Below are 23,727 nucleotides of genomic sequence, written 5' to 3'. Positions count from 1 at the left end.
GTAGGGGCCGAGCCGGTGCTCATTCCCCACCCCGTCCCGCTTCCTCTCCTCCGCGCGCGTCCAAAGGGCGCCGAGCTTCCCGCGCCTTCCTTCCCTCCCTCAGGGACCGGAGCCTCGCGAGTGCTGAGGCTGGCGCCGGGTGCGAGCGCGAGGCGCTGGCGGGGGAAGATGCTGCAGTCGCTGGCCGGCAGCTCGTGCGTGCGGCTGGTGGAGAGGCACCGCTCGGCCTGGTGCTTCGGCTTGCTGGTGCTGGGCTACGCGCTCTACCTGGTCTTCGGCGCCGTGGTCTTCTCGTCGGTGGAGCTGCCCTACGAGGACCTGCTGCGCCAGGAGCTGCGCAAGCTGAAGCGGCGCTTCGTGGAGGAGCACGAGTGCCTCTCCGAGCAGCAGCTCGAGAGCTTCCTGGCGCGAGTCCTGGAGGCCAGCAACTACGGCGTGTCGGTGCTGAGCAACGCTTCCGGCAACTGGAACTGGGACTTCACCTCGGCCCTCTTCTTCGCCAGCACCGTCCTCTCCACCACGGGTAAGGAGGAGGGCGCCGGGCGCCCGGCGGGACCAGGCCTCGCCGCGCGTCTCCCGCCTCCGCCCCCCCCCCGCTCCTCTTTCTCCCTCACAGCTCCAGTCGGGGGGCCTCACAGGGTGTCAGTGAACCCCGGAACCGAGGAGCGAGTGCCTCTCCCTCGCCCGAGAGGCCACCCTGAGGGGCCAATGGCTTCCCCCCAGGGCCGAGGCCGGTTTCCAGGCGCCGCTCGCTCGACGAGCAGCCCCTTCTCTCCCTCCGCGCGCGTCCTCCTCCAGAGGCTCTCGGAAGCCCCGCTTGCCGCCCTTTCCATCCCGCCGCATTGCCTTCGCGCTCTGCGTGCGGGACTCCCGCCGGGTCCAGGGCGCTGCAGAAGGGAGCGAGGCTTCGTCTGCGCCAAGCCTCCCGAGAGCTCCAGAAGCCGATCTCTGGACCATGTCTGGGCGAAGTCGTCGAAGCGATAAGAATAATAATAGAGAATGAAAAGTGCCCAACCACCATCACCAAGGAACCACAGGCTGTCCACTCTGCCCCCTCCCGTGGTTTAAAAGTTCAGGCGTCCCTGGCACTTTATGGGGCTATTGGTCACGCATGTGGCTACAGAACCTCATATATATATATAGATATATACATATACATATATATGAACAGCACCGGGCAGAGTCCTAGGGTGGATTCTTTTATGATGTTTATATTTTATATTTACTTAAATGGGTGAGTAGAACCAACGGTGGCTGGACTGGTTGTTCAATTTTAAAATGGCTGTTTTACCCAACCCTGACAATGTACACAAATGTGAAGATGGTGTAAGAAGCACTCAAAGGGCCTTTTCGCACATGACCTTAAAAGAAAAAAGCTCAGCAGTAATATGGATGTGATGCTTACGTTGCCTAAAGTACATTGAAAACACTCGAAGCTGCTTTTGGCTGCAGTCCTAAACACACCAGAAAGTGACCACCAAGAGCTTACTTCAGAGCAGACATGCTTGCAGTAAGTTCTCAGAGGATGTAAAGGTCTGTACACTTCCTGTACAGGAACTTGAATTCTGTAATTCAAGAATAAAAAAAATGCATGGGTAAGAACGTACATCAGTTTGAAACTTTATAATCTAGTCAGCTTTCTGAGCCACATTAACAAATGATGCATTCCAGGAAAAAAATGAGCATTATTTGTGAAAGTAACTTTACAGAGCTGCTTTGGTTCCCATACAGAACAAGGCCAAGACGTAGGTTATAGGTTTCTAATTAACCAGAGTTTAACATTTTTGAAGCAAGCCTTTGAGCTGCATGTTCAATCAGAAAAATAAGCACGTTGCAGTGTCATGTCAATACAGCTTTCAGAAATTAGAGAGGAAAACCTAGGGCTAATTGATGGGTGAATATTCAAGTCTTGTATCTTGTAGCATGTGTGCCTCTCAACAGTCTGTTACACAGGTGGAAGTGGACTTTGAACAAAGGACCCCCTTGATGAAACTTGGCAACCATGTTACTAGACCTTTTCTATCTGCTTCTCTGATGTAATATAAACAAATATAAACTAGAGCTACCAGTTGCAACCTTGAAATGCTATAAAAGATGTATAGCATAGTCTGATTTAGTGAAACTTATTCCCACTGACATAAAGTGAAACTTATTCCCACTGACATAAACAGTTTAGGGGGGGGGGTGTTAAACAGTATTAGGAAAGAATTCAGTGCTATCCTGTGCACATTTAATCAAGTCCTGCTGTGTTCATTGTGGCTTACTCCAAGATAAGTGTGCATCGGATTGCAACTCTACAGTATTTATTTTAATAATGGTTGGAAGAAAGGTGTATGTTGAACTGAATTTAGGAATAATTGTGAAGACATGTTATAAAGAGTTGTAGAACAGGTTCCATTCTGTCAGGACAACTTGATGGATGCTTTACCCTCATATGTACAACCATGGCATGGTTATCCATCTGGGAAGAAAAGTAGCAATAAGGGTGTCATTTTTCAAAGAGTTGAGAACCATGGTTATACATGCAGAATAAGATGATTTCCTCTTATTTCAGGGCAGTCAATAGGCTCTGGATCAGTTAGAGAGCCAGTGTGGTGTAAGAGCGGTAGTCACATAATCTGGGAAACCGGGTTCGAGTCTCCGCTCCTCCACATGCAGCTGCTGGGTGACCTTGGGCCAGTCACACTTCTGTGAAGTCTCTCAGCCCCACTCACCCCACAGAGTGTTTGTTGTGGGGGAGGAAGGGAAAAGGAGAATGTTAGCCGCTTTGAGACTCCTGAAGGGGAGTGAAAGGCGGGATATCAAATCCAAACTCCTCTTCTTCTTCTTCTTCTTCTTCTTCTTCTTCTTCTTCTTCTTCTCTGAGCAGAGGGGCCAGGTTGCCCCCAAGCTTGAAGGGGCCCGGTGCACGTTGTGTGTGTGTGTGATGTCACGCATCGTCTAGAAGAGGCTGAGTGCTTTGGAGGAGCCCACTGCTGAATCTGCAACGTGTGTGTGTGATGTTGTGTGTGTGTGTGATGTGTGCCAGGCTTCTCAACATTGAGGGGACCCAGTGCCTTTCCAACAAAGATTGAGGGGGCAGAATACATGTTAGCCCTCTAGAGTTTGTGTGCCTGTTTCTGAGGTATCACTTGAATGACTTAAAAAGCACAGACAAACAGTTCTCTCTATTTCATAAATGTGAGTTTTCAAAATGAGGATGGAACTTTCCTGCTTACCTTTGGTTCCTAATTTCCATTTAAACTTCAAGGTTCTCTGAAATCAGATTATGGCCCTGGTATCAAATTTGCCATTCATGACATTCTGCCTAAGAGAAGCCTAGCAAAAATAAATGTTTCCCAGCATCAGAGAAGGGGGTCTACTATGCTTAGTTTATATGTTTTCAGTCTTCTTAGCTGGTAGAACTGGAAAATTCAGAAACTTTGTTTCTGCAGATTGAGGACACAAGTTTTTGCAAGTCTCCTCAAAGATCACAGTGCTGTTGAGATAGCTGAGAGAATGCAAGTCTGCTACTGTGTTTCTCTTGCTTTCTGAATAAGGTGACCTGGTGGGGAGAAGTGGGTATTATATTTCCTCTTACAATGGAAAAACCGATTGCTCATCATGTGCGGTCGAGAGATAAAAGCACACCCATAACTAATTCACAATGCACTCCCAATCGGGGTAGCTTGTTGTCTCTGCAGCTACTTTACTGTGAGCTGTTTTCAGTCCTCTAAATATATGTTGTTATGGTTTTCTCCTGCATCCTAAGCAGCCTAATTAGGTTTTGTTAAAGTTCTGAATACAGATTCTTTCCAGAGATCAAATATTCTTTGTTAATCACTTATCAGTTCTTTTGAAGTCACTGAGATAAAACTGCTTAACGTGACATAAGGTCACCGCAGCTCTGCCCATCATGACTCATATCACGTCCTGTAACCTGAGCAACTTGAATGGCATGGGTCAAGTTTAAGAATCAGTTGCACCTGCTGTATGTAAAGCTAAAGCAGTTGCAGTTTCTTCCCAAAGCTAATTTACGGTTGCTGGAAACTACCACAATATGATGGCTTTTTGGTTGCACACAACGTAGATGTTATCAAATGGCACTATTCATTGCTTGAAACTTTTTCAACTTTACCATTTCTTTCCAAGTGAACATCAAAGGCTTGTTACCACTTCACAATTTAGGCAGCTTCAATTGCTGTTTGTTTGTAGTTTGTTGTTGTTCAGCAACCACATCATAATGCAATGTGGGGATGCCGTTAAGGGGTTAAGTTACAATGACAGATGTATATTTTGACATGTTGTGAAAAACAGGAAATGTGATCCCAACCATATGGAACAAGCAGAACCTGTAATAACACGTGGCATTGTATGCCCAACCCCTAAGAAGAGGAGTGCTCATTTTCAAGATTCCAACCAATCTTAAACAAGAACTTTGTTTTTAAGACCTCTTAAAAGGGAGGGGAGGGAGTTTCAGGAAGGGAGAAAAGAAAAGAGACTTTTTTTGTCTGTCCTCCTGAAGCCTTGTGCTATGTGACACTGGAGGGCACAGGTTTGAGGCTCTTTGAGGTTTGACAGTAACGAAGGAAAACATCCCTATGTAGTGCTTATACAGGATACTTTCTACAGAATAAACTCTTAAGGGCTTCAAATGACAAATTTCCTTTCCAAACACACTAATAATCAATATTCTCCATCCCTCGACTGACATCTTTGCCCTGGAAGCTCAAATGTCCTTTTTAGGGTTTTTAAAAAGGGTTTTAAATTTACAAATGTTGCAAGGGCGGTGCTGTTTTGCCACTTGAGGCAAAACAGAAAGTGCTGCTCTGCCATGCTGCCCACTCACCACCCCCCCCCTGCTGGGTCACCCACCTCCTTCAGCACTGTCTCCACACTGCCCGCCTCCACCAGCACTGTCTCTGCTGCTGGCATTGATCAGCATTGATTTCTAGCGAGAGAAATCCAAGCAATCTCTCATGCTCCATGAGATCTCACTGGAAATCAGTATCGATGCTCTGCCAGTGATGGAGGTGGCAAGGCAGCTGGCATGAGGGTGGAACCTTGTGGGACCTTCTGCTTCTCCCCATTTCATAGGTAGGGCAGCCCTGTTTATATATGTCTAAGGAGTGTCCCAGGTCTGTCACAATTAATACACAGTGACAATGCTATAATACTTTGGACTCAGTGACAGTGTACAGTACTCCAAAAACAGTGAACTAGAAACTGAGCTCGAAAAACTCAGGTTCTGACACTCTGTGCTGGTAGTGCAAAAGGCTCTTTTATCTGATGCTGGCAAAACAATCTTGCACAGGAGCAGTAGCCTTAACGGTGGCCTCTTTAGATGTGGGAAACAGCTTTTAAGCAGCATGGAAGTGTCAAGGAAGTGTTTTCAGACTGGGAAGCCCATAACTATTTAAATTGGGGAGGGGAAGAATGGATCAGGGTATAGGAGATCAGTTTTGTTCTCTTTTATATGGCAACAACAAAGCATAGAATCAAATTAGTGTAGCAAGAGGAATTGAAGGTGTTTTCTACAGGCAAGCTATGGAAAGGATGATGGCTCTACCTCATTTTGTCTCACATGGGATGCTGATTTAGTTATAGCTTGGATAGATTATGGGCTGGTAATTTCTCATCTTTTTTTCTTTTTCTTTTTCAATTTGTCAGACTAATGCATTGGCCACTGAATAGAATAATTGTCATCAGGGTGGTAAAAATATCACCGACTTCAGTTATTTGTTATTTTAAAAAATAATCTCCCTTTGTGCAGACTAGTAGTATTGACACTAATGCTTTAAAGGAAAGGCGAGGGAAGAAACACAGCTTAGGTATGGGTGGAATTCGAGTGCTAATTAAATGTGCAGGAAAGTGAGTCATTGAAACATTTTAACAAGGTTTCTTTTCATAAACATGAGGTGCTTTTAAAAAACTGACTCACACATCACAGTGCCCCAAGTGAAACTGTTAACTTTCAGAGTGATATTTGGCAAGCGTCTGTGACGATGAAGGGACAACTTCTTAGAAAGCATTTCATATTTCCATTGCACCACATCTGATAACAGCAGTGGTGTTTTAAAACATGGGAGTGGAAACCTGCTGTGTTAAAATCTGTGGTCTTGCAGATAAGTTCATCAAAGTTACTATTCTAGTTCGCCTGCCTAAATGTACCAATGGCAGGAATTTGTGTCATAAAGAAATCAGCTTTCATAAGCTTCCCTACACGATATCTTGGGGACACTTTTTAGATAGCTTTACTAATACTTCTCCTGGTTCAAAACAATAAAAGCTTCCATTTTTGTTATGACTAACAAAGTTTTTGTAACCCAGACTTTCACAGCCCTAGGTCTGTGGGCTTCTTCTCTTCACTGCTTGCATTTTTATACAACAACATGGAATATTCATTGGGGATGCATTTATAGATGGTGCCTATTAATAGAGAATTAACAGCAAACTATTTCACATGTAAGCACTTTGTTTATTTCTGTAAAATGTTAATTATAGGCACCACTGTATTTTACAGTATAATTCTATGTATGTCTACTTAGAAGTAAGCCCCACTGAGTTCACTTGCCCCCTAGGCTACAATGCTCTATATTCTTGTATTAATTTACTATGCCTTTAACAATTTTGGTCTAGAATACCTCAAGAACTGCTTAATCCCTTATATTCCTGTTGGATCACTGAGAGCTTCAAAGGAGTCACTGTCAGTGATCCCCCATGGCTTCAGTGCATGGTTCATTTCCATCAAGAGCTGTAGGCTCAGTATTGTGAGCTTCACTTTACAGAACTTCCTTCCAGTTGAAGTCAGAAAGGACCCTTCCCTGTTGTTCTTCCAGTACCTACTGAATACTTTTTTTCTTTCAGCAGGCATTTTAATTAAAATCTAGTTTTATCATTTTAACCAATGTTTACCTTTTTCTGTATTGTATTTTCAGTATATTACTGGGAGACAATTGTTGTTAAGTGGTATATAAACTGTTTAAATAAATAAACAAACAACACACTTGGGATTCAGTAGACATGCACAGGGTTGCATAATAAGACAAGTGGTGAAAGAGGCTTCTATTTCTCTCCTCCATTTTCAGGGAGCTTTCAAATTTCTTTAGAATTTTAGTAAACATAAGGTTAAGCTTATTTTTTCATTGCAAGGTGGCCATGAGTGGTAGGTGTGTGTTTTCTTTTCTTCCTATTAAATATTTCTCCCAGCGCTCAGCTATCTATCCAGAAGCTGGCTTATTTAAATTGACTACAGTTAATGTAAACCATAATTCCCAGTTCAAATGAAACCAGGCCTCCTCAAAGGCCTGGAGAGGTCCAGACTGTTAGCAAAGTAGCTGAAACTGCAGCTAGGAAGCCATCGTCATGTGCAATACTGACTCGTTTTCTTGAAATTAAAACTATGACCAAACATTTGTTAAAATATTCAAATTGGCAAGTATCATGACCTGGTATCATGACCTCCGATAGTTAACTCAAACATATGCACACATACACAGAAACACTGCCTGCATTACACCCCTTGCCAGCAGTACGTTCTGGTTGATGTACATATTGTAATATTTCTGCACATAAAAAGGTATGTCAGCTTTTCATTCAGAGGTGCATTTTGAGGCATAAGGGAGAGTTGGTGCCTCTTCCCACAGAAGCACCTCAGATTTCTCCATTCCCTACTGAAAAATAAAGGAGGAAGGATCAATGCAAAGTGACAATGCAAACAGGAACAGTGAGATATCGGCAACTATGTAATCATTAGCTCACTCCTTGTCCCTCATTTATACTATTTCTCAACCCTACATCAAAGGAATTCCTCTATGTTTCCATAAAAAGAAGTGAATGGATTTTCCATGATCTTAAGAAATGGTGGGGGGACATGAGGAAAACACAGTAGGGCAAAAAGTTGCTGATGTGGCCCCGTAAAGGTGAGTGAACAAAGAGTGGTAGTTACAGAGTATACACCTCATCTGGAAACACCCCAAGAGGACAAAAAATGAGGTAATGTCTAATAGTAGAATGAGGACCTTGGGATCAAATGGGAAGCGCTGTGGAATTGGATGAGGTTCTGTTTCCTTCCGCCCACTTTCTAAACACAGCAGATAATAAGCCAAAGTCCTTAAGCACTTACGCTGAGAAACTACACATGAATTATATCCAGTATATATTTATTCCTAAAGCATGCAGTTGTATGTAGATTGCTGGAAATGTAATTTTATATTTCAAAAAATACATTATTTTAAGCATGGAGCAACATTTCGTGAGCCTTTGGAGGTAGTATAACCTCCTATTAATGCAGATAGATCTTGCTACTTCCTAGCTGGCTAGGTGTCAGATTCCAAAAACTGCAGTCATTGCACAAGGATTTTTGCAACCAAGTTTTGGAGTTAATACTTCTCAAATGAAGAAGTATCTTTGAAAAGACATACTACTTGACACCTGCAAAATGCTGAACCAATCTGTCTATTCTGAAATCTAAGTGCTCGAGTTTCTGCATCTCCTTTTCTCTGCTCTGGTGCATTCTTAACATTTGGAATTTTTTCAGCCATGGATACTTCACTGAGTTTATCTCCCATGAACTGTAGGGTGCCAATTCACTGCTTCTTAATTCTTCATGTACTGTAATAGGTACCCACATTTGTATCCACCTTTCATCCTGCTTCTGGGCATCCATTCCTATCCATTTTGTATTGAAAACCCAACCCCTGCCTATATCTGCAGCCTTTGTACATGAGACCTAGTTGTCCCAAGCAGAGAAACCTACCAAGGCCTGGTCCAACAGGAGTGTAAAGATGGAGCAGGATTCTGACCTTTATCTTCTTTCATTTGCCATTCCTGGTTGGAAGTTGCTTGCCAATATTGGTCAATGCAGCAGCTTTTGTTTTGCATGTTTCTTCTCTGTGACACCAAAGTCAAAGTATTCCTGGTTTATTAAAGGAAGAATAGAAAATTGTGTTCCTCTTCCCGCTCCCTACTTTTATGAGGCTTATTTTCTGCAGATCATAGGCAAGAGCCATAGCTCAGTGGCCAAACACATGCTTTGCATGGAAAAGGTTCCCAAGTTCAATTCCTGGTGTCTCCAGGCAGGGCGTCCTGCTGATGGCCAGTGTTGATATTAATGAGCTAGCTGAACTAATGGTCTGATCTGATACAAAGCAGCTTCCTATATTCCTGTGTTCCAGGATTTTGGCTGCTTATCTAACAGGAAGAAATAAATTTCCCAAGATACATAACCTATTCCTTACTTGGTAGATTGGGGGGGGGGGAGATTGATTAGTAGATGGCAATGAATTGCTGTTGACCAAATCATACTGCTGGCATGCTAGTGACAGATGCCATCCACCAGTGTTTAGAAGCCTGTTCTGGATTAATTGCGACTGACATTTGTTCTCAGGCTGAGTCACCATCCTGCACAGGTGCTTTACTCAGCAGTAGCTATCTCCACAGCTGGCAATCGCCACAGTGCACTAGGAAGAAACAGTGTTTTTCAAGAGCTTGGATTAATTAGGATGAGTATTAAAAATTGATGCCCATTTGTAAATGCTGCTACAGAAAATGAAAAAGCACAGCACTGAATGCATCTTTCTGTCTCAGAGAGACACTTGACTTACCATATTCCTTTTTATGTTCTGTTCTGCAGACAAGATAAATGCTGCTAATTAATAGCTTAATATTAACACATTCACATTTTTGTAGGAGGCACAACTAAGATTTAATCAGTCACAGTGCAAAAACATAGTCCACAATTATTTGCAGTTTTCTTTTTAAATCCGGTTTTGGAGTACAATTTAGTAACTTTTATTACCTTCGGGTAAGCACACTGCAAGTTGAAATAAACAGTTCATCTGAAAACTGGAAGTACTACCCATCCAGCCCACACCAGAGCACATTTATGCTCCTTGGGTGGTATCCAGCAGTGTCCATCTGCTGCTGGAATATATTTGTTGGCATAAGAAGGGAAAGAGGAAACCTCTAGCAATTACTTCTCCCCCTGCAACCCCCCATCCCTTTAAATCTGCACCAGAGTGCAGGGGTTGCAGGTATGCGCCTGAATGCCTCCCTCTGATGGATTCTCTCCATCAGTGGACAGATGCCATTGGATACCACTCTTTCCAGATATGGTGATATTTAGCAGCTGTTTATCAATTTAGCTGTGCCTGGCAGCACCCAGAGATTACTAGCTGGAGCCTCACCCTAATAACTGCTCTTGATTGTCTGTTGCCTAGCAAGTGGGTAAACAGACAGCTGAGTAAATTGATAGTTTTCTAGTTAGAATACTCAAAGAAACTTCCCAAAGTTTAATTTTCTGGATTCTTTCATCCTAGCTATTAGGTTTTATTAAGTTGTTGTTATTTAGTCATTTAGTTGTGTCCGACTCTTCGTGACCCCATGGACCAGATCACGCCAGGCACTCCTGTCTTTCACTGCTTCCCGCAGTTTGGTCAAACTCAAGTTGGTAGCTTCGAGAACACTGTCCAACCATCTCGTCCTCTGTCGTCCCCTTCCCCTTGTGCCCTCAATCTTTCCCAACATCAGGGTCCTTTCCAGGGAGTCTTCTCTTCTCATGAGGTGGCCAAAGTATTGGAGCCTCAGCTTCACGATCTGTCCTTCCAGTGAGCACTCAAGGCTGATTTCCTTAAGAATGGAGAGGTTTGTTCTTCTTGCAGTCCATGGGACTCTCAAGGGTCTCCTCCAACACCATAATTCAAAAGCATCAATTCTTTGGGAAAAGCATAGCTTTAACTATACGGACCTTTGTTGGCATTTATTAAGTAGAAATGCATTACTTTGCCCTAGATTTGGTAGATGGTCAAGTTGACTTTGTCGGGGTGGGGGGTATCTAGATTCAGGTAGGTAGCTGTGTTGGTCTGACTCAGTCAAAATATATATAAAAATTGTCCAATAACACCTTAGAGACCAACTAAGTTTGTTCTTGGTATAAGCTTTCGCGTGCATGCACACTTCCTCAGATATGGGGGGAGGTATGTTTGCCATTGTTATATTAACTAGGCCTGGTGCAGTTTCATATCTGAAAGTCTGTTGCCTGGAAGCAAGATTCAGAAACTTTGGTATCTTTTGATACTTTTTCTTGACGGTAGCAAAAGTTAACCATGACAGACGGGGTAGCATGCTGGGAATCATAGATGAGGTTTGAAAAATCAGCATGCTTACTATCTCTGATTTTAAGTAGAAAGCACAGAACACCATTTGTTGATGCAGAATTCAGTTTTTTTGGCCTTTTATCTAGTCTGCTTAAAGAAATTGTTGTGGTCAGAGTGATTTTGTGACTTCTTCCCTTCCTCAGTTTCTTATTCGTGAGTGGAGCACATGTTGTCCCTATGAGCTTGTTAATTACACCCAAATTGCAGTGGTTTAATGGTTCAGCTTGAGTTGACATTGCATGCTGAGCTTGTGTATATAGTACAAGCTGAGCAGATTAAGCAAGCAAGGACCATACTCTTATCACGATTCAGCTAGTATTCCTTTATTCCACTTAGTCATTTTGTCCTTTATTGGACAAAAACGAACATATATTTTCCTCTGCTGCTATAGCTAGCATTTACACATGTATATGCCAGAAGTTTAATACTGCATTTATCAAAATTACTATTTAAAATGGCGGCGGGGGGGGGGGAGGACGTTTGCCCCTGGCCTAATTTCATGTTGCTGCATTTCTCTCTCTCTCTCTCTCTCTCTCTCTCTCGGGGGGGGGGGCAGCTCCATCCAGAAAACCTTGGGAAAATCCTTGTGCTGAGCTATGGAAATAGGGGCGGGGGAGAGCTCAGAAGGCAGAAGCTGAAAAACAAAACAAAACCGTAGGAATGGATGCAGTTGTGAACCTGATGGATCCATGCGAGGAGGGGCAGGAATCCCTCTGCATGTGATCAGAAAATATCACTTAACTGAATAACTCATTTAATTGAATCAATTACATCGAATCACATTTGTCATTTTCTTGCCTGTTCACTTGCTATGGAGAGATCTTTTTATGGTCAATCAAGGCTCTCTTTGGGTTTCACCATCCTGAATAATTTCATGTTGCTCATAATTTTGGTACCTTCTAGTCCATCTTTCTAAGGAGGAGTTAGAAATGGGGGCGGACAATCTGCAATATGCACAGAGGGATGGAGCAACAGAAGCACAAAGAGAGACAGAAATGGGATAGCAATCCTGCAAACTCCATACACTTCCAAGGTGCACACATTGCCATTTACTCCACTTCAGTGTGCTCCCACAGCTGGCAATCAAAGTTGTGTATACACAATATTGGTCACAATCCATCTGTATCCTGTAAGTTCTTGATAAATACCCCTGTTTTATGCACTTTCCCTCAAATCAGCTTCTATCCAGTTAGATAATGGAAGGTGCAGTTAAGCATGCATAGATGACAACATCAGTGGAGTTCAGTGTGGAAAGACACTGAATTAACATATGCAGATATAACACAGATCAGAAACAGATTGATGTCCATCTCTGCTCTGAATATGATATGGAATGGGAGAGAACTGTTGCTTTCAAGCCCTGTGTGTAATTTTCCCTCGAGTATCTGTCTGGCCAGTATTCGAAACAGATGAACTAGGAGGACTCTTGATCCGATGCAACAGGTTTCTTCTTGTGTTATTCACAGATTACACTCATTTCCTCCCTATTTTATGATTTTGTATATCTCATGTGCATCCAGCTTAGACCAGTAACAAACTACACACTTCTATGAGAGAAAAACTTTTGCTCCCGTACGGTTCATCAAAACAGCAGTTGCGTCAATATTGCAGGATGGATGCATTTTGGCAATTTATTTCATCCATGGAATATTTTATCTGCTGAGAGATAGGCCTAGAGTGAGGGACAATAAGTAGTTTAAGTCCTCTCCAGGCTTCATGACTTATTACAGTGTTGGTTTTAAAAAAATCTTCTATTTGTAATCTTTGCAAAATGAGCCCAAACAATCAAAGAGGCTGAAAATAAACTTATCAGTCCTAGGGGATGTTAAATTATCTGGCTAACGGATTATCTAAACGCCAACAAAAAGGTCTATATAAAGTTATCCTGAACGCTGATTTAATGGGCTCTCCGAGGAATAATGCCATAAATTAGGTTTAGCATGCTTATTGGTGAGCTAGAAACTGGACTGAAAAGCAATCTTCAAATGCGTGTTGAAATGAGTCAGATTTGAGAGGGGATTTTGTTAGATTGATCTAATGTAACAAGACAGAAGAACAGACTAACGCCTGAAGTAACTTGCTCCTGGGTCAGAGTCTTGCCACCCTGGTGAGAGCAAGCATGATCTTGCCTGTGCTCTCCAGAGCTTGTGATACCTGAGGGATCTATAACAATACAGGTGAAACTTTGTTCTTTCTTTTTTTAAAATTAATTCAACTTCAAAGGAGAATGATCCTTGAAATTTCATTGATACAAGGAGAATGATAGCTTTGATTCGTGTTGAACTTCAAAGCCAGATATCACCAAGCATTGTAATAACTTCTTACAACTCACATGAAGATTACAAGTCACTTAAATGGGACATGAATTGCAGTCTACTAGTCTGCTGAGTCTATAGGGATAGCAAATGTTTTGGCCTTAGCATTCAGAACATAGTGTGGGAACTTTTATCCTTCAGATAGTCAAGAAATTGGGGGGGGGTGCTTGTGTGTTTCTGTATATGTCTTAAGAGGTCTTGCAAGCTAATGCTCCAATTATTTCTGCCTTTGCAAATATATATTGGGTCAAAATCTCAACCTGAGACCCCAAACACACAGGAATAATTTGATGCTGGTGTATAAGAAGTTGCTTCTTATACAGCTTCACGCCTGATATGCAGAAAAATAGTGTGAGGAAAAGGGGGTGGGGTAAATAATGAAAGAGAAAGGAAGAGGAAATGGTGTTTGGCAGCTCTGTCATTAAGCAAAGTGAGGTATTTGCCTGAGGCGACAGATGCCAGGGTGCAAAGCTGGGTTCCATGACACCTGCCCTTCAGCCCTGTAGCCTGCTGCCTGTCTGGTTAGTGCCTCTAAGTGAAATGGAGGAGCACCATCTCATGAGGAAATATAACATTTTAACTGCGTTTTAAGTACATTATACAAATGTGACACTAGATCAGCCTTCCTCAACCTTGGCCCTCCAGATGTTTTGAGACTACAATTCCCATCATCCCTGACCACTGACCCTGCTAGCTAGGGATCATGGGAGTTGTAGGCCAAAAACATCTGGGGGGCCGAGGTTGAGGAAGCCTTCACTATGGCAAATTCAATATATTTTTTCAAAAAAGCATTTTCACAGTGTGAAATGCCATTTTTGCATTTTCTTTGGATTAGGCAAAAGGTCATTGCCATTTTTATTGCCAATTTATACTGAGCAGGAGGTGGGGTTAGTGAATGTATGAAAAGAAGAAACACCCACAAACCTTTCTGGTACATGAGTGGAACAAAGCACACTCAGTCATGAGCTCCAGGTGCAAATCATTCTCTCCCACTCTGATCAGTCCACTCCTGAAAAACGAGCAGTTCACAGGTCAGACTGTTTTTCCAAATCTCACTCCTGTCTCTCTTTTTCTGTTAACAGGTTATGGACACACCGTGCCTTTGTCAGATGGAGGGAAAGCCTTCTGCATCATCTATTCGGTCATTGGAATCCCCTTTACACTGCTTTTCCTGACAGCAGTGGTGCAGCGCATTATTGTCTATGTAACAAGGCGGCCTGTGCTGTATTTCCATGTCCGCTGGGGTTTTTCTAAGCAGATAGTTGCCATCATCCATGCTGTGATTCTGGGCTTCGTTACTGTCTCGTGCTTTTTCTTCATCCCGGCAGCGATATTTTCTGTCCTTGAAGATGACTGGAACTTCCTGGAATCTTTTTACTTTTGCTTTATTTCACTGAGCACCATCGGCCTTGGTGACTATGTTCCAGGAGAAGGTTACAACCAAAAATTCAGAGAGCTGTATAAAATAGGAATTACATGTGAGTAGCAAATTACTGGTACAAGTAAGAGGGTGAATAGTTTTTGGAGCTGTTTTTCTTGGTGTTTCTTTTGTGACTTTCGCAAAGCAGTCCCATTGAGTCCAGCCATTCATATAGCAAAAGTAAACGGAAAAATCCATATTGGATTTTTGAAATGTATATCAAAACTCTATGTTTTTTATTAAGGTGTGGAATCACATGTTTCAGAGGTGCTCCCAAATCCTAGTTGCTATGGAACTCTTATCCAAAACACCATTCTGAATGGTTTGGAGAAAGAATAAGATGCAAATATACTTACATTATAAACAAAAATCAATGTTGTGGGCCACATGTAAGGACATAGTGGGCTACAAAGTGTCTACCATATAGATATTTAAAGATGCACCTCTCTATGTGGAATTAGTAATAGCTTGTGACTCAAGCACAAACCATTCCCACCTGGTAGCATTCATATGACACTATAGATGAAGATTTTTTGGAAGCTTCAGCTGGTGCAGAATGACTTACTGGGCTGTAATCAACATAGTGCTAAGTTGCTGGTTCCACCAGCAAAAGGATTTTCCCTTGTGCAATGAAACATTCTCCTCCCCCCCCGCCCTCCCCCTAAACTTGAGCAGATTTGGGAGTGGCATGGGGTACATAGAGGGAGGAAAATCCTGTTGCATTGGCAGTAATCCTTGCACATGTGCAACTATTTAAAGGAAGGCCACACATTGTTTTCAAAAGAGCTTTAAAGACCTAAAGATTCCAGTCTGCTCATAACTGAATAACGTTACTGGTTTATATTTTATAAGCTGTGGTTTTAATTGTGGGTGACGACATTTTTTATACTGCTGTTTCATTAGCTGTATTTTATACTTTTATTGTTTTACAGTTTTATTTGTAAATTGCATTGAGAGTTCTTATACTCGAAAGCCTGTGTGGAAATATAGTTCTAACTGGAGAGATAGAGAGCCCCTTCCATTTTGGGGACCTCTCTGACTTGGAGCATTGTAGCAGACATACCTGTACTACCAGTTCACATTTTAAACACTGTTTCAATTTCTTCCTAGGTTACCTGCTGCTGGGCCTCATTGCAATGCTGGTGGTTTTAGAGACTTTCTGTGAACTTCACGAGCTCAAAAAATTTAGGAAAATGTTCTATGTGAAGAAGGACAAGGAAGAGGACCGAGTGCACATAGTAGAACATGACCAGCTCTCCTTCTCTTCAATTTCAGACCAGGCGGCCTCTTTGAAGGAAGATCAGAAAATAAATGAACCTTTTGTGACCCCACAGTCTGCAGTTAACTGTGACGGCTGCATAAACAATTAACCAAGGGCTTCCGTTTCAATATCAACCGTGCACTTCAGTTAGAACTAGTACCATTAATGAAACTATAGAGGCAGAAGGCTATGCTATATTATCAAGTACTCATTGCTGGGAATATTTTTAAAGTGTATGAGCCAAATAAAGCTCTCTTTAGCTGGAACAACATTATGGGAATGTTGGCTGGGGGGGAAATGTGCATTTGGGAACCCCTGGATTAATGGTGCGTACATGGAGCATACATTGGGGACTCTAGATTTGATCAACAATTCAGTTCTCATTTCCCCAGCCTGCTGCCCTAAGTCCCCTCCCACCCCCCCTGAAAATCATGTTGTGGTTCATTGACAAAATAGGAGCTTTCTGATGCCATTTGCAACTTCTGGTTTTGAAACATGAATGGGGGACTGAAGCATTGAGTTGGAAGGGTTTGTTGTTGTAGCCCAGAAAACAGGAATAGTCTCTTGCCATGTCTCCTTCAGTGAGATTCCCAAATGACTGGGTTCATGTGCGCTGGGCTATCTCTGTACTTAGACACAGACATACACCCCCCCCCAAAGTGGAAAGATCCAGAGCAAGTGCATTGTATCAGTCCTGCAGCTATTTTAAAGCTCAGCTGCTTACCTTCGAAGGCTGGCTCAGTAAGGATAAAGGCAGACAGATATTCTAAAGTGTGGTGGGAAGTGGTTTGAACTCATTACTTGTTGTATGCCAATCACACTTCGAATGTATCTGATTTCACTCTCAAGTATACTACAGTCGTCATTACTGAGCAAGAATTCTATATCCTGCTTCCTGTCAGAAATCAAACTGGGTGCTTTCCTCCTGGCCTTAAAAAAAAAAAAAAGCAAAAGGGGTGTTTTTGCAACTGATTTCAGTGGATATAGGATCAGGGACCCATGAGCACCAGCATATACAGCACTTGTAGGCACAGCTTAGGGGAAAGCCATCTTCCTTAGCACTCTCAGACAACCCTTTCGCTCTAATTTTACCCCATAGGCTGTGATTCTCAAACCATTTATTGTCAAGTGGTTTCAGAGATATGGTCCTATCTGTTCAAAGTAGTAGTCAAGCTGAGCGCTGAAGTATCTAGACTTCTTTTTTTTTTTATAATATTTTTTATTAGTTTTACAAAAGTTTTTATAACAGACAAACACAAAAAAAAAGAAAACAAACAAACAAACAAGTATAATTTCATAATGTCATTTCATAAACTTCTTTCCTCGGACTTCCCCATACCTCCCCTTTCTGCATCCTCATGTCCAAATTTTATGGCAACTTATAGATGTTTTTTCCAACTCTAATTCATCATAGTCCTTTCTTATTCTAATCTTATATTACTGCAACCCTTTCTCTCTGTAGAATCTCGACATTCTAAACTTCATCAAGTTTATAATAGTCCTTAAGATAAATCTTAAATTTCTTCCAATCTTCTTCCGCAGTCTCCTTTCCCTGGTCTCGAATTCTGCTCGTCATTTCCGCCAATGTCATATAGTCAATCACTTTCATCTGCCATTCTTCCACGGTAGGTAGATCTTGTGTCTTCCAATACTTTGCGATCAGTATTCTTGCTGCTGTTGTTGCGTACATAAAAAAGATTCTATCCTTCTTTTGCACCAATTGGCCGACAATGCCCAAGAGAAAGGCCTCTGGTTTCTTAAGAAAGGTATATTTAAATACCTTCTTCATTTCATTATATATCATCTCCCAGAAGACCTTAATCTTCGGGCATGTCCACCAAAGATGATAAAAAGTACCTTCAGTTTCCTTACATTTCCAGCATTTATTATCAGGCAAATGGTAAATTTTTGCTAGCTTGACTGGGGTCATGTACCACCTATATACCATTTTCATCACATTTTCCTTTAAGGCACTACATGCCGTAAATTTAATTCCGGTGTTCCACAACCTTTCCCAGTCAGCAGACATAATATTATGACCAATGTCCTGTGCCCACTTAATCATAGCTGATTTAACTGTTTCATCTTGTGTATTCCATTTCAACAGCAAGTTATATATTCTTGACAAATTCTTAGTATTGGGTTCTAGCAGTTCTGTCTCGAGTTTTGATTTTTCCACCTGGAAGCCAATTTTCCTGTCTTGTTTAAAAACCTCCGTTATTTGATAATAGTGGAGCCAATCTTGTACTTTGGGTTTTAGTTTTTCATGGCTCTTTAATTTCAGTTTCTCTCCATCCTGTTCTAAAATCTCACAATACTTTGGCCATCCGACCTCCATATTCACTTTCTTATGGGCCTTCGCCTCTAAGGGTGACAACCATCTAGGGGTTTTGTTTTCCAGCAGATCTTTATATCTCATCCAAACATTGAACAACGCTTTCCTTACAATATGATTTTTAAAGGCACTATGCACTTTGATTTTGTCATACCATAAATATGCATGCCAACCGAATGCGTTATTGAAACCTTCTAAGTCCAAGATATCTGTATTCTCGAGGAGCATCCACTCTTTCAGCCAGCAGAATGCTGCTGCCTCATAGTACAATTTTAAGTCCGGCAGGGTAAATCCCCCTCTTTCTCTTGCATCTGTTAGTATTTTATATTTTATTCTGGGCTTTTTGCCCTGCCAGACAAATTTCGCGATGTCTTTCTGCCACCTCTTGAAACAGTCCATCTTGTCAATAATCTGCAAAGTTTGAAACAAAAATAACATTCTAGGCAATACATTCATCTTAATTACTGCAATTCGGCCTAACATTGATAATCTCAAATTTGACCATATTTCTAAATCTTTTTTAATTTCTAACCAACATTTTTCATAATTGTCCTTATATAAATTCAAATTTTTAGATGTTAAATTAACCCCTAGGTATTTCACCTTCTTAACCACCATCAAACCCGTCTCTTCTTGAAACTTATTCTTCTCCATATCTGTCAGGTTTTTCCCTAAGACTTTAGTTTTTTGTTTATTCAATTTAAATCCAGCTACCTGGCCAAATTGTTGAATTATCTCCAACACCTTTTTTGTGCTAGTGTATGGCTCTTGTAGGGTCAGAACTAAGTCATCTGCGAAAACCCTTAACTTGTAATGTTTTGCTCCGACCTGTACACCTTTAACTTGCTGGTCCTCTCTAATCATGTTCAGCAACACCTCCAGGACCGAAATAAAGAGCAATGGGGAAATTGGGCACCCCTGTCGTGTTCCTTTTTCTATCTTAAGTTCCTCAGTTATTACATTGTTTACAATCAACTTAGCTTTTTGTTCGGAATATATTGCACCCATACCATTCTCAAAACCTTGTCCTACCCCCATCCCATGAAGGTTCTTTTTCATAAAACTCCAAGAAATGTTGTCAAAAGCTTTCTCCGCATCCACAAATATCAAAACTGCCTTAGTATTTATGTTCACCTCTAACTTTTCCAAAATATCTATTATATTCCTAACATTGTCTGAGAGGTGTCTCTTTGGGAGAAAGCCTGCTTGATCTCTATGAATCTTTTCCATCAATACTCTCTTAAATCTTTTTGCTAAAATGTCTGCAAAAATTTTGTAATCCACATTGAGTAACGAAATTGGGCGGTAGTTCTTCAATTGAGTCTTTTCAGTCTCTGTCTTTGGTATGAGTGAAATGTATGCTTCTTTCCACGATTCAGGTGCCTTTTTTCCCTCTAAGATCTCATTACAGACATCCTTTAACGGTTGTATTAACCATTCCTTTAACGATTTGTAATATCTGGAAGTCAGTCCATCTGGCCCTGGAGATTTGCCCAATTGCATGTCCTGAATGGCACCCTCTATCTCTTGTTCTGTTATTCTCTGGTTTAAATCCACCTTACTTTGAGGAGAGATTTTTTGTAATCCATGTTTATTAAGGAATTTATCTATATCTTCTTCATTTTGTAATCCTTGGGAATAAAGTTTTTTGAAATAACTCACAAAACAGTTTCTTATCTCATTTGGTTTAGATATAGTCCTTCCATCCACTTCCAAACTTGAGACTGTGTTTAATTTCTGTCTTTTCTTGAGTTGCCATGCCAAGAGTTTGCCACATTTGTCTGCCGACTCAAATGTCTTTTGTCTCATTTGCTTTATTTTCCACTCTATCTCTTGGTTCATCAATTCCATATATTGTGTTTGGTACAATTTAATCTCCCTCAAAATCTCCTGGGACTTTGGTTTTGACCTTAATTTTTTCTCTCCTTCTTTTATCTTTTCCAAAAAATTTTCTCTTTTCTCCCTCTGCTTTCTCTTCTTTATGGAGTTTTGTTGAATCAAAAACCCTCGCATCACAGCTTTACTTGCGTCCCAGATCACTCTTCTTTCCACATCGCCCCTTAGATTAATTTCAAAATAGTCCTTTAAGGTTTTTTGGGCCTTCAGAGATATGGTCCTATCTGTTCAAAGTAGTAGTCAAGCTGAGCGCTGAAGTATCTAGACTTCTGTGAGAAAAGAAAAATACTTGAAACTTGATCACCTAAAAGCACTGTATATGAGTTTAGTTAATACCTAGTGTTTATTAATAGATTTTATACCTTTACTAGGAAAGTTGACTCTCTTGATAAATCTGCTTTAAAATCTATGCGAGCTGAAGTTTATATTTGAGAAAACACAACTCAGAGATGCTTTTTAAATTTGATTTGAAGCATAGTGTATTTGCATGTTCTCATCCAAGTGGATATTTTTGTACAGCCTAAGTTGGTTCTGTTTATAATGTTTTAACCTTCGTTTGTGTACATAAATGCATATATTTATATACTGTACATATGTTGTAGATCACCAGAATTTAACTGACTTGGCTGTGAAATTTTAAAGGTATCTTCATCCACAGATTTCTCTTTATAGAGAAGTAAAACTCAGAACTGTGGCGCTGAAAACAATGACTTAACTCCTGACCAAATGAATGTGGAAGGGTAAGTCTGTAGGGCTGCAATCTTAAAAATCATATTTTTAAAATAGGCCCAGCCCACCCATCTCGCTGAGGCTGCTGGTAAGTAGCTTGTCTGCTGTGGCCTTCATAGTATACTGTATCATGGAATCCTGTTTTAAAGTGAAATTCTAATGACAGTCGATTCTGGGAAGCAGGGACAAGTTGTATTAATTTCAGACTTTCTTTTTTCAAGAGTATGCTCATTTGCAGTGATTATTAATACTAAAGCACAGAACTAATAAAGGACAGGCTGAATACCATACTGTGTTATATATTAGCTATTCAGCATTTCAAAGTTGAATAAATAAAAGTGTGGCTCCAGTTGTCTTTTCGTGTGATGTCTTAACTGCTTGTTTTCATAACTGACCAGACGTATCTAAGGGCTTCGAAGGACTGCACACTCACTGCTGTGCTCAAGAATCCCTCGCCCATTTCCTGCCAAATAGATCACCAGAACTGGCAGTGCTGACCACCTTATTTGATCGTGCAAGACAAAGTTTCTGTTCACAATACATCCTCACTGGATTTTGGCAAAAAGAAAAAAGAAAAAATATTTAAGAAAAAATAGCTATCCAAAGATCACAAGTCAGTGTTAACTGGCTGCTAAACATCTGGGAAAGGAACCCAATCCAGCTGATGCGGGGGGGGAGGAGGAATGGCACAAATCCCCCACCATCCCTACCATCTACCCTGGCCACCTCAAGCCAGTGGGACTTTAAATGTGTCCGCTCTGCCTCTCTGCTCCTGGCCATGGTTTAGGACTATGGTGCAAGTTATTTAGACAAGATTGTTCAGTCCAAACCCTCATTAGTTTATCTTGTCTATGTTCTGGCAAAAACCAATGTTTGTGATGCTAGTAATAACTTCAAGGCAGTGGAATAACATGGAGATTGTTTCATCAGAACAGCGTTAGGGAGTGTAATGCTGAAATTCTTATTTCCAAGCATCGTTGCAGCTTATGGTAATAAGTTCTAGCTCCTGCCAGTGTAAAAAATCCACTTTTGAAGCCAAAAGTGCAATAACATAAGGCATCAACATGTTGATGCTAGTCTGAAGATTAAAGGAAAGAGAGGAGATTACTCTGCGGAAAAATTGCCCGTATAAATGGGAATTGCATTGTGTGTTGCTGAAACTAATCAGAAGCCAAGCTGACAGGTGTAAATTGAAATGGAGGGCAAAGGCAGGTGGACAAAATTGAGCTCTGTCAGTTCAGGCATATGACGGAGAACTGCAAGCTGTATCTTTACCCAGCTTCATCACCTTCACAATATCCAACCTGTCCTTAAAGAATATTGCGTGTTTGTCTGATGGCTGTCTCATGCGTCCTTTTGAACTTCCAAAGAAGGGACGGCCCTGGTGTTCCAAAACAATTTGTTACATGGTGAAGCTACTCTAAAAGTTAGGGAGCTTATCTTAATGTTTAACCTTATCTGCTGTAGACAGTGTGGCGGTCATTTCAGGGATAGATGCCATATTCTTTGTAACCTTGTTTTTCTTGAAATGGTCAATATTACATAAAGATCACAAAATATTTTTTTGTCCTGCCCAGAGATTGTAATGGCAATGGCTTAAGTGCACCCGAACCTTACTGGACTGTGGCCACAGTATTAACAGTAGTAGTAGTTATTTGACTTATTTAACCCCTTTTTCTATGAACATTCGTATGAGAAGATTTCTAAACTCATAATTCAAATGCTCTGTCAAAATGCTGAAGCTCTGGAGACCAAGTGGGATGTGGTTAATATTAAGTGTCTGACTGTAGGCTGAAATAATCCATGCAATGAGTAGATCATTTGTTTGGAACATTATAAGCTAGGTGCGATTTGTTCACTGGTAGTGAAATGAAGTGAATTATTTAGGGCATTTTTTGAAATTTCTGTAAAATATATTATTCAACAGATTATAATAGGAGCAAATTTGCTTGCAGAGCCCAGCATTTCTGACCACCTACTTTAATGAATGTTACTTTCCCAATGGAAATATTCCAATTTGACATAGTCTTCTTTCCAATCACTTTGACAACCAAAAAGAAATGCCGTAATATCTTTGCTTTCAATTGCAATCTATTGTCCTAGCCTTTATCTGCATTGCATTTACCTTGGATTCTTTTTGAAGTCATGTCTTCCTAAGCTTTCATCTGCAATGACTTCATTTTGCTCTATTATCTGTGTTTTAGCATTTTGTATCCTTTATACTTCTCAACAGTTATTCTGAGAGTTGTTCTTAAACTGATTTATATATTGTACATGGGTGTTTGTGCATGGAATCAAAATTTTGGTCCAATCAGTGCATAGGGATCCAAAATGTAAAAGTCTTTTACAAAAAATAAAAATAAAAAATTGTCGAGACGGTGCCAGAATAAACCCACAGAAAGCCTTGGGGCGGAGGGGGATTACAAACTGAGTTGATGAGGATATATTCTGCAGCAACATGACACTGAACAGCTTCTGAGAGTATACACAATGCATCCCAATTTCAACACACCCCATTTTTAATATTATTGTTAATAGGTTATTATGCTTTTCAGTCATATACAAACAAAAATTTGGAACCTATTTGCTTGCAGAACATAACGTATGTCCTGATGACTTGGAAGAATTAATGGACA

The 23,727-nt window shown here is 41.1% G+C and overlaps 1 protein-coding gene across 1 annotated transcript; it reads left to right on the top strand.

Moving 5' to 3' along the window:
* The first annotated feature begins 133 nt into the window (after positions 1-133).
* Positions 134-17,324, top strand: KCNK1 (potassium two pore domain channel subfamily K member 1). The gene is made up of 3 exons (XM_082215103.1): positions 134-523; positions 14,533-14,928; positions 15,981-17,324. Exons 1-3 carry the CDS (start codon positions 169-171, stop codon positions 16,238-16,240), a joined length of 1,011 nt encoding a protein of 336 aa, XP_082071229.1. The 5' UTR covers positions 134-168; the 3' UTR covers positions 16,241-17,324.
* Positions 17,325-23,727: the final 6,403 nt, after the last annotated feature.

Source organism: Podarcis vaucheri (genome assembly GCF_965113315.1).
Source record: "Podarcis vaucheri genome assembly, chromosome: 3".
Taxonomy (NCBI): domain Eukaryota; kingdom Metazoa; phylum Chordata; class Lepidosauria; order Squamata; family Lacertidae; genus Podarcis; species Podarcis vaucheri.
Note: the sequence above shows the minus strand (reverse complement) of the source record. Positions and strands in the feature narration are given on the sequence as shown.